General features: G+C 55.3%; 1 protein-coding gene across 2 annotated transcripts; it reads left to right on the plus strand.

Annotated features, from left to right (window-relative positions):
* On the plus strand, nt 1-11,373 carry KRT82 (keratin 82). Of its 2 annotated transcripts, XM_036250750.1 has the most exons (9): nt 1-405; nt 2,153-2,361; nt 4,636-4,696; nt 5,350-5,445; nt 5,789-5,953; nt 8,681-8,806; nt 10,193-10,413; nt 10,617-10,648; nt 11,141-11,373. In XM_036250750.1, the coding sequence occupies exons 1-9, from the start codon at nt 1-3 to the stop codon at nt 11,371-11,373; spliced, it is 1,548 nt and encodes a 515-aa protein (XP_036106643.1). The 2 variants fall into 2 exon arrangements, with proteins under 2 accessions (XP_036106643.1, XP_036106644.1); XM_036250751.1 differs by lacking the exon at nt 11,141-11,373 and having other exon boundaries at nt 10,617-10,656.

An 11,373-nucleotide genomic window follows, 5' to 3' on the forward strand; every position in this document is an offset into this window, starting at 1 on the left:
ATGTCCTGCAGATCCTTCCAGCAGGGCTCCAGATGTGGCGGTCGGAGCTTCAGCTCGTGCTCAGCTGTCCTCCCGCAGATGGTCACCCACTATGCAGTGAGCATGGAACCATGCCAGCCAGGGGGCAGCAGGGCCCCCCGGGTCCTGGGCTGCCTCCGCTCACGGAGCTTGTGCAACGTGAGCTGTGGGAGGCCCCGCGTTGCCTCCAGGTGTGTCCTTCCTAGCTTCGGATACCGAGTGGGGAACACCTGTGGGCCTTCTGCCTGCATCACCCCTGTCACCATCAACGAGAGCCTACTGGTCCCACTGCAGTTGGAAATTGATCCGACCGTGCAGAGTGTGAAGTGGGACGAGAAGGAGCAGATCAAGTGCCTCAATAACCGCTTTGCAGCCTTCATCAACAAGGTAAGAGGCGCAGGAGCGTGGGATGCAGAAAACACCTTGTGCCTGGTCCAGGGGGCAGGAAAAGACTGACCACAGAGAAGTCACAGTTCATCTGCTGGCCTCTCCTATGCTCCATGACCACCAATCGTTGAAAGCTGGTTAGATCAGGCTCAGCACCAACCATTTCTGTTTGTTGATCCTTTGTTTTTAATGTCATCTCTCTCTGGATATTATCTGATAAAATTGCCACGGTTGCCTGAGGTTAGACTACAAGAGGAACTCCCAAAGCAATGATAGATACTGAAAGGAACAACCTAAGAGGCTTTCTTGATGAGGCTTTAACAATAGAGCTGCTTTCTAAGGACCTGAGCTGGGGCCAGACCCTCGGGCCTGAAGGTGAGCATGGGCACCAAGACCCCAGAATTTGCCATCGGCTTAGGCCTGTGATGAGGAGAAGGTGGAGCAGTGAGAGCCAGGGACAAAGGTGGTCATGACCACAGTCTTACACGTGTCAACCCAAGAGCCACAGCTCTGAACGCCTTTGGGGAAGGGTGGAATGCGCCTTTGGAACGTGCTGAGCTGTCACCCTCGGCTGCCTCTGGGCCTGTCCCCTACACCTCAGAAAGGCTCTTGGGAGTCAGGCCACATGCCAAGGGCTGAGCAGGCATTTCTGGTGACTCCAAGGTTTAGTGCAAGAGTCTTGGGCCAGAAATCAGGAGACCTGGACTCTGGCGTTGGCGCCACTCCTGACCGTTACCCTGAGGGCCTGTCCTCTCCCAGCCTCGGGGGGAGTGGGGGGAAGAAAGGGGATGATGGTGAGAAAATGAAAGGAAGTAATACATGCAAAAGCCTACCAAAAAGACACTTGTTCTAGTAAATGGGAACTGTCAAACAGTTTAATTTTGAAAGCTCATAAGTTTTAGAAGGTTGTAAGCGCATTCTGTCAGCCCGGGGCCCCGGCTCAGCCACCTCACGCCACCCTCTGTGAGATGGGAAGCCTCCTGGCGACATGGCCGTTGACCAGAAGTTGGGCAGCGTTACCTCCTCCACACTTCGTCGGAGAGATGATGTACAATATGGAAAATCCCAGGGCAAGATCTGGAGACCGCGTTCCCTCTGCCCATGACTGGCTGGGTGACCATGGTCAACTCGCTCAGCTTCTCATCTAGGTTTCCAAGGCACAGACATGGAGGGGGGGCCTAGCTCTCCTCATTACGTCGCAAGGGCTCGTTCTGGACGCGGCCACACGGGGTGGGGCAGTGGTGGAAAAGCTTAAGTCCTGGGACTGAGCCTTTGATAGGACCTTCTCCCCCGAGTGTCCCTGGGCTGTCACTGAAGACAGCCCGACTACTGCCGCCTAGAATGTCGCCTCCTTACATTAGTATGAAGATCTGTTAAGCGCTTCCCACGCACAACCCCATGTAGGAGCTTTAGAAAAGAAAACGAGGCTTAAAGGGCTGGGATGGCCGGGCCAAGGTTACAAGGCTGCTGAGAGGCAGGCAGGGCTGGAAGGAGGACCGGCCCTGGGCCTCGAGGGGCAGTGTGGTGGAAGGTGGGTCCCAGGAGCTCCCCAGACAGGGGAGACACAGACACATACCTCAGGTGCAGTCTACAGGAGACCCAGCCTGTCCACTTTAGCATATTGGCAGCGGCGTGTGGGGAGAGAGAGCAGAGACTGATTCCCTGCCCCCCCACCACTTCGTTCCTCTCTCCGAGCCATGGTCCCCAGGGAACCTGCTACCCGGTGACGACCCGTTCTTGGCTGCAGGTCCGGTTCCTGGAGCAGAAGAACAAGCTGCTGGAGACCAAGTGGAAGTTCATGCAGCAGCAGAGGTGCTGCCAGAGGAACGTGGAGCCCATCTTCGAGGCCTACATCTGCACCCTCCGGAGGCAGCTGGACTGCGTGGCCGGGGACCGGGCCAGGCTGGAGGCGGAGCTCTGCAGCCTGCAGGACACCCTGGAGGGCTACAAGGGGAAGTGAGTCCGCTGGGTTCCACCCTGCAGGGCGCCCAGGGAGAGCGACACGAACCGTCTGGACCTTGGTCTCCACACCTATCAAAAGTTCTGGGGGACCTAACGCTTAGTCCGTTAGCTGGTAGAACACGTAGGTGGGATGACGTAGGCAGAGCATCTAGGACACCGCCCTCTGGCCCGTGGCAGAATCTCTGAAATTGTGTATTTGTCTTCTGCTCCCTTCCCATCACCTGCCCGAGGAAGACCTTCGTCCTCTCTCTCATGAAACATGATCTTTCTCCTACCGTTTCTGGCACTCCGGGGCCCTGCCCTACCTTCCACCAATCCTTTGGCATTTCCTCTACTACTTCTTGTTCCCCAAACAGATCCCCAAATGCTCTTCCCTTCGAGCTGTTCTTTCTTCTGATAAAGCCCCTCTCAGCATCTCCTTGCGCCACACCCAGGCTAATCCACCCACATTTCCTCTAGCCCCTGACTTCTGGCTTCGGCTCCTCCTGGCACCGTGGGAAGTCCTCACCCCTGAGGTCACTAACAGGTCCCCTGTCTCCCTTGTCTCTGGCCCAGTCCTTTGTGGGGAAGGTCTGTAGCCTGCTAGACCTGCAGCTCAGGCCTGACTCACAGCAGGAGAAGGTGGTTGATAAGCAAATGTTAATGAGGAGCTTGAAGGCTTGTAGCTCCAGTGCTTACAAGAAGCTGGGGCCAGATAAATTGCCTAATGGTCCTAGGTGGGTCTCCCCCAGGACCAGGATCCCATGGAGCACATGTTGATGGGGGAAGGTTGAGAGAGACACATTTCCATGAACACAAACAGTGTGAATATACTGAGAGCCACAGTTCCGAAGGGATGTAGGTCAACAGAGCAGAGCCAGAAGGGGACTCTCTCGCTGCAGATGTCCACCATGTGCTTATCCGTGGTCGATGGACAAGGCTGGCTCCTTCCCTCAAGATGCCCCAGCCCAGGAAGAACGGACCTTGGTGTACACACACCAACAGCTACAAGGGGTTCAGGCCAGAAGGGGAGAGGAATCCCGAGAGTGAGAAAGCAGAGGGGCCCTCGGAACGCATCCTAGGGCGGGTGCTATTTGCTGGGGGCCTTGAAGAATATGTGTCCTTGCAGTTACTTCTTATAAAAGAGGAGTCCAGAGTAGCCCTTGGAAAAGAGAAAGGACAGGAGCAGGTGAGAAGGGAGGGCCGGAGTGCGACAAGTTAGAGGAGACAACTCCAGCAGACTGTGCCCGACAAGGCCCAGCACGGCAGTGGGGGGTGGAGGCCAGCCCTCTCCGTGGGAGCAACGCCTTTCCAAGGCATAAGACACACAAGGGTCAGACACTTGGCTTGCAGCCCAGTGGGACAGTAGAAGGATGCTATTGGATGGTGTCTGACAACAGCCAACACTTATACATACGCACCCCAGGCCTTGCTTTGTGCTTTGCAGATATTAACTCATATGATACGTTAACTCACAACAGCCCTGCGAGGCAGGACCAGTGTTACCCTCATTCTACAGATATGCAGCTGAGGCACAGAGAAGCCAAGTCAGCTTCTCGGTCACATGACCAGCACTGGGTGAGCCAGGATTCGAACCAGGGGCAGGCTCCGGCAGCCAGTGCTGCTGCGGCAGGGCTCCGCTGGGAGAGGAAGGGTGGGCGTCAGGAAGCGCAGTGAAGCTTTTAATGGATTGATGCTGCTCTTCAAACTGAGTCATTCTGGCCAGACGGAACCTCTTGACCCTGAGCCCGTTGCCCTGGGGAAGTGAGTAAGCGAGGACCTAGAGGAAATAGCTGGGCTGTCTGCGGGCCTGGTAAAGTGGGTAATTGCTACCTCTGCAACTGAGCTGAGGGGGGGGGGGGTTCAGGACTCTCTGGCGAGGAGGGCACTGGGTCAGCTGGGATTTCACTGACTGCAGTCAACTCTCAGAAGAACTCAGAACAGCCAGCCATGCCAGCAACAGGCAGCCAGCTTTTCACCACCTTCCCAGAAGAGATGATCAGATAAAGGGATTTCTTAACAGCAGGACGGAATGAAGTTAGCCTTAGGAAGGACTTCCCAGAGGATGATTCATCACAGGAACAGGCTAGTGAGGAGTGCAGTAAACTGGCACAGTGGCTAATGAAAGGCTGTGATATTAATCACCTGTCTTGAATGGCTGGAGCAGCAGCTAGAGGTGTCCAGAGGCAGGGGCTGGACCTGGTGACTCCTTAGGCCCTGCAGTCCGTGAGAGGCCCTTTCCAAATCCCACAGGTTGACTAAAATTTTGTTTTCTACTCATTCCACCAGATACGAAGAGGAGCTGTCCCTGCGGCCCTGTGCGGAAAATGACTTTGTTACCTTAAAGAAGGTGAGGGAGCTGGCACAGAGAGGCAGAGCCCCCGAGGTGGCCCAGCTGGCCTTGGGACACTCAGCCCCTAGATGGTGTGCAAACGAGTCTGCAGCAAAAGGGCCTCACACCCCTCAGACCCCGGTGCCAGCCCCAGTGACCCTGAGGAAGAGGAAGGACAGCATCCCCCACCCCTTGCTAAGGGCAGTGATCGACTGAGCCTCCACCTCCCATTGCTAGGGGCCGGAGCTGGTTAGGGCTGTGTCAACACCTGCCCAAGAAGTTGGAGATGCAGCTCGTGCCAAATCAAAATCAAAACAAAACCCGACTCAAACCCCCGCAGAGGAAAGTCTCTGCCACGATTCCTCAGACAGACAGCTAGGCATTCCGGCCTGAGCCCCACACGGAGAGCTTTGAGGAGCTGCACTCAAGGCCCCTCTCAACCCCACTCCCTTCAAGTCCTTCCCCAGTAGGGTGCCAGGCCCAGGCATAGGGACCCTTCCCTCCATCCTTGGCTTTGTGACCCCCTCATTTTCATGTGGGCTTAAGTGAGGAGAGGTGGCTCCCACACCTGCCACCTGCCACCAGCTTGCTGGGAGTGGCCTGCTGGGGGCAGGGTGGCCGTCCCCTGTTGCCCCAGCCCCAGGTGACAGTTGTCCGTGCTCTGGTTGCAGGATGTGGACACAGCCTTCCTGATGAAGGCGGACCTGGAGACCAACGTGGAGGCTCTGGTCCAGGAGATCGACTTCCTGAAAGGCCTGTATGAGGAGGTACCCGAGCCTCGCTGCCCAGCGGTGGCAGATCAGGGGCCAGGGTTTGGGTGGGAAATCCCCAGCCCAGTGCGGCGTTTCAGGGCAAGCAGACTGAAAAGTGAGCATGCGAAGAAGTCAGCAGGGGACAGCTGGTTCTCAGGCAGTGAGACCCCGAAAGTCCGATGGCCCAGACCTTGGCTCTCGAGTCTGTGTGTAACTAGAGTGGGGGACAGGGAGCAGGTTGGTGATTGAAGACCTGGGACCGCCACGGCAAAATCCTGTGCAAAACTGCTGTGGGAAGGTCAGAGCAGGTTCTCCCCCTGATCCTCGAAGAGCTCACCCATCCTCACCCCACCCCCAGGAGATCTGCCTGCTCCAGTCTCAGATCTCAGAAACCTCGGTCGTTGTGAAGATGGACAACAGCCGGGTGCTGGACGTGAATGACATCATTGCCGAGATCAAGGCCCAGTATGACGACATCGCCAGCCGCAGCAAAGCTGAAGCGGAGGCCTGGTACCAGTGCCGGGTGAGGCGCGGGTCAGGGAGGGCGCCCCGGACCCACTTCCCCAGAAAGTGGGTGAGAAGATAATGAGAGAGACAGGGAACCCCATAAACACTAGCCCCTGTTGTTTCTGCCGGGCCCCAGGCCAGGTCCCTGCGGAACATGTGGGAGTGGACCCCACGGTCACCCAGGCCTGTCATCAGGGTGCCCTGGCTTTATTTACTCCGAGTCCCTCGACGTGAATGCAAGAATGCTAATTGGCAATAATGGCAAAGAGGGCTCTGGGCTTCGAGGTGTCAGAGGAGACTAATGGCATGGAGTGGTCACTAATGGTGGAGCAGAAGGGTGACTAAGTTGACCTCAGACTTAGGTAATTAGGGGCTTGCATAAGGGCAGCTGGTGTCCCCAAGGGCAATTTGATTGAACCAATGTCATCACCTCAGTCTCACCTGCCCTACCTGTGAAAGGCACCATGTGTCCATTCATTCCTTCCCTCGTTCCTTTGTCCATTCAACAGCTGTTTCTTGAGTGTCCATCATGTGCTAGGCACCATTCTAAATGCTGGATCCTGGCAGGGAGCAAAATAGACAGCAGTCCCTGCCTTCACGTCGCTTCATTGTAGAGGCAGGGCGGAGAGGAACAGACAGCGAGCAGGACACACAAGTACATGATGTAGGACGGAGATGCCTGCTCCGGAGGAAACGACGCGGCGAGGCGTAGGGAGTGTTCTGGGAACACGGTTTGAAATGAGGCAGCCAGGGAAGGATGTGTGGCACCACGAGGAACTAAGAGTCAGACCATCCCCGTGCTCAAGGAGATTGCAGTCCACGGGGAGAGAAACGTGGAACCGACCAAACAGAAAAACAAGGTGGCATGAAGTGTCTGGAAAGGCAGAGGCATCGGCGTTTGGTCTGGATCTCGAAGGCCAAGCACGATGTCAATAGGCAGAGCATGAGGGGAGGTGTGTCCGACTGAGGGGCAGCAGGAGCCAGGATGCAGAAGCATGAAAGTGAGGCCCCTGGTGTGAAGCACCATGAAGGAAATGGGCTGGAGGGGTCGCATGGGGCCAGATCACAGCAAACCTGCAGAGTTGTGCTAAGTGCTTTGGAAGGCAATGGAGCCCAGGGAGCGCCCCAAGCAATGCTCTGCACATTTTCTGGAGATCCATGGTGATCAAAGGCGTCAAGCCCTGGCCTGAAGTCAGCTCCCAGTGATGCTACGGCCCATCCACACCAGGTTGCACCTTGGCTGGTCCCTCCTCCAGCTGCTCTCCTGAGTCAAGTGGGCTCAGAGGAAACAATCTCGGTTTCCCAGCTTCCAAAGTCAGAACCAGAAAGACAACTCTGTTATTTACGGATTGTATTTAGCTGTGAGGATTGATTTTTTTAAATAGCTAAAACAAATTCAGTTTTCACTGTTTTCTTAAATAGTTTGAAGTGCAGGAATAGAGTACCTGTGATAATCCAAAGGGTCTATCTCACCACCAGCGACACAGGCTCCTCCTAGCTTTCTAGTCTGCCATCCTTAACATGCTTCAATCTGCCCGGCCGCTGTGGTTCAGTGGTTGAGCCTCGACCCATGTACCAAGAGGTCGCCAGATTGATTCCCAGTCAGGGCACATGCCCAGGTTGTGGGCCATCCCCAGTAGGGGATGTGCAGGAGGCAGCCAATCGATGTTTCTCTCTCATCGATGTTTCTATCTCCCTCTCTCTTCCTCTCACCCTAACATCAGTTAAAAAAAAAATTAACAAACAAACAAACAAACAACAAAAGAGCATTGCTTCAATCTTCATGGCTGACTCCTGTCTCGAGATGGCTGCCCTACCACCAATCTCACATGCTCATTCCAGGCAGAGAGGAGAGCCGAGAGCAGAAGAAACATGGCACCTGAGTCATCCCCCACTTCAAAGAACTGTCCTGGAAACTTACCCAGCAAGGGCCAAAGATCTCACTGATGAGAAAGCTGAGAATGTTCTCTTATCTGGGCTCAACGCCACCCCAAACAAGAGTTCTGTTTAAGAAGAGGAGAGTAGGTATTGATTAGGCAATGTAGGCTTTTGCACAATAACCAAATACCCAAAGGGCCAACGAGAAGGATTTGTGCTTATCTCTTGCTTTGCATCTTTTATGCAAAATGCTCCCATCCCTTGTGTGCAGAAAATCTAGTTGGCTAATTTTCAAAAATCTATAAATGTGTGATCTATAACACACTATTCAGAAATTGGCTTCAGAATTGCAAAGGTTAAAAAAGTGTTAAGCCAACGGAAAAAGTAACATTTCATTTTGTTTTCAATTCTTTTGGAGGAGAATATACAATTGTACTCACTCTGAGGGCAACATGGTCTATCCTCAGTCCTCCGTCTGTAGGCGCCCCAGGCTGAGCGCAGAACCCCTTCTGAGATCCAAAGGGACATCTAAAAGGGAGGGGGCCCTCAGGAGATCTTTGGGCTCTGGTACAGAGAGCAAAGGACAAGACACAGAACAGCTAGACAAAGAGGAGAGGAGCTTGGAAATTGGGGGGAATTTAATAAGCCTGACTATTCAGGGCCGGGAGGTGAAAAGGGACTAAGGAGCAATCCAGAAAAGGACCCCAAAATTGACCAGAAATGGAAAGGGGATGGGGAGCAGGGCGAGTGAGACTCTAGAGAGCATCTGAGCCAGAAGGCATTGGAACAGAGACTTGGGGCGTGAGAAAGGGGGCTGGGAGGTGCCACAGCAGTCTCTGGGGTGCTCACCTCTCAGTCCCCGCAGTATGAGGAGCTACGACTGACCTCCGGGAACCACAGTGACAGCCTCCGTAACCGCAAGAATGAGATCCTGGAAATGAACAAGCTGATCCAGCGGCTGCAGCAAGAGATTGAGAATGTCAAAGCACAGGTGAGGCCAGAAAGACCCTGTTCTGAGGGCTCCTCCTAGGCTGACCGCAGTCTGGTCGTGTGGGCGGGTCCACTCCCCGGGAGTGCTGTTGAGAAGGGAATAAACTTATGCTGCCTCACGGAAAAGGGCACATCCCTTTTTGCAAAAGAACTGACCGACAGCAGTGAGGTCCCCCACAGAGGCCAGGTGACCTGCTGTCCGAGATGAAGTAGCAAGGGTGCTTCAGTGATGGGAGCCTAGAAGAAGTCTCCATGGTCCCTTCCAAGCCAATGACTCTAATCCAGTTATCCTGGAATTCAAGGTGACTCTGCAGAGCCCACTCTGTTCTCCTAGGCCAGCGAAGACCAGCCAGACAATCCCAATCCACTAGTGCTGAAGAAATGGCTCTGTGTGCCTATTAGAAACGCTCAGGTCTTCTTGTAGAGCTGCAGACAGAACTGGTGCCCACCCCCCAGAGAAACCACGTGGTTTCTAAGATGAAACCCACAGCAGGTTTACATTGCCATGTAACCAAGACTATAGGAACACTCACAAAACTTCTGTCAGAGGATGTGTGGTGTTTCCCACACCAAGCACTTCTGTGGTGCCATGTGGGTGTCCTACAATTCAACTCAAGTCTGACACTACCTAGAAATCGTGTCAGATCCCACCGGCTAAGGGCTCTCCCACAAGTCCCATAAGTCTGCCCCACTTCAGATGCCAATCACGAGTCCAGGTTGCCACCTGAGCTTCTGACCGATCTGCTGTCCATTGGAACCCCTTCCTCGGGTTTGATGAACTTGCTAGAGCAGCTCTCAGAACTCAGGAGAACAGTCCACTTGCTGTTTACCTGTTAGTTTTAAAAGGATGTGATCAAGGGTACAAATGAACATGCTCATGGAGGGGATACCTAGGGTATCTGGGGAAGGGGTGCAGAGCTCCCATGCCCTCTCTTAGCGCACCCCTCTCCCGGCACCCCCACAGGCTCACATGCTTCGGCCCGGAAGCCTCTGAACCCCGTACTCGGGGATTTTCACGGAGGCTCCCTCACGCAGGCATGGTCAATCATGTCCAGCCCCTCTCCCCCATCTGGAGGACGGACAGTGGACTGAAAATTCCAAGACTCGCAGTTTGGTCCTTCGGACCCACCCTCATCCAGGAGCCATCAGAAGCCAGAGTCACTCATTAGAACAAAAGACTGCTGTCATCCAGAAGATGCCAAGGAATTTAGGAGCTGTGTCAGGAACCTGGGTCAAGGACCAAATAATAGAACAAAAGATGCTCCTAGTGCTCTTATCACTTAGAGAATCCCAAGGGCTTTAGGACCATGTTCTCTCGGTTCTGAGAGTCAGCCAAGGGCTCCTAAAGCCCCCACAATGCCTTCTGTGCCCCCCCTCCCCCCCCCAGCGCTGCAAGCTGGAGGCCGCAGTGACCCAGGCGGAGCAGCAGGGCGAGGAGGCCCTCAACGATGCCAAGTGCAAGCTGGCCGGGCTGGAGGAGGCCCTGCAGAAGGCCAAGCAGGACATGGCCTGCCTGCTCAAGGAGTACCAGGAGGTGATGAACTCCAAGCTGGGCCTGGACATCGAGATCGCCACCTACAGGCGCCTGCTGGAGGGCGAGGAGCACAGGTTAGTCAAGGATGGGCCCAGGTGTGGATACTCCCCTGCCCTCGGCTTGCCCATGCCAAAGTCACGGGAAATCTCGAACAGCACGCAGTCGGCCGGCCCTCCTCGTGCACACGGCCTGTGGTGCGGGCAGGAAAGGGGCTGCCGCGTGCTCACTGGCCTTGTCTTCTCTGATGCACGTACCTTGTGTCTCTTCCTCACTCCAGGCTGTGTGAAGGCACTGGGCCCGTGAATATCTGTGAGTAGACGCGTCCTCCCCACGGGCTCGGGTCCTGGGGGCTGATCAAGCCAGCATAGACGACAGCACCCCTGCCCAGACTTGGGCACGCTTACCCCCCAGAGGGGTGTTCTGTCTGCTGGAGCTCCTGGTCGGGGGAAGCCCTCCTGCAGGGCTGCATACGTTCCTGGGAGTCAGAATGCGAGCAGATGTGCAGCATGGTCCTGGTGCTTCAGGCCCAGGGCTGACAAGGGGACGCTTTTCTGGAGAAAGAGGATTTGAAGCAGGTTCCCACAAGTAGAAACAGAGAGGGTGAAGCGGAAGCCAGGGCTCTGGGAATAGAGGAGAGGCATGTGGGGAACTTGTTGGCTGGGTGGGACTTGGTAACTGGGGTGGGGGGCTCCTTAGAGGTGAGTGGCAGCAGGAGGGGGCATGGCCTGACTGAATGGTTCAGGGCAATGCCCTTAGGGCCACACAGTGCAGGGCCCTGAGCATCATTTTCTATTCCTGCAGCCGTGAGCAGCTCAAAAGGTGCTGTCTTGTACGAACCATGTGTGGTCAACATGCCCGTGATGAGGACCGAATACTGCCCAGGGGGCACCAGTGCCCTCAAGAGCAATGGGGTCTGCAGTGTGGTGGGCACCAGTGAACTCTACATCCCCTGTGAGCCCCAGGGGCTCCTGGGCTGCTCGAGCGGCCGCTCCGGCATGAGGCTGGGGGCTGGGGGCGGCTCCTCCTGCCACTAG

The sequence above is a fragment of the Molossus molossus genome, unplaced genomic scaffold (assembly GCF_014108415.1).
Source record: "Molossus molossus isolate mMolMol1 unplaced genomic scaffold, mMolMol1.p scaffold_m16_p_10, whole genome shotgun sequence".
Taxonomy (NCBI): Eukaryota; Metazoa; Chordata; class Mammalia; order Chiroptera; family Molossidae; genus Molossus; species Molossus molossus.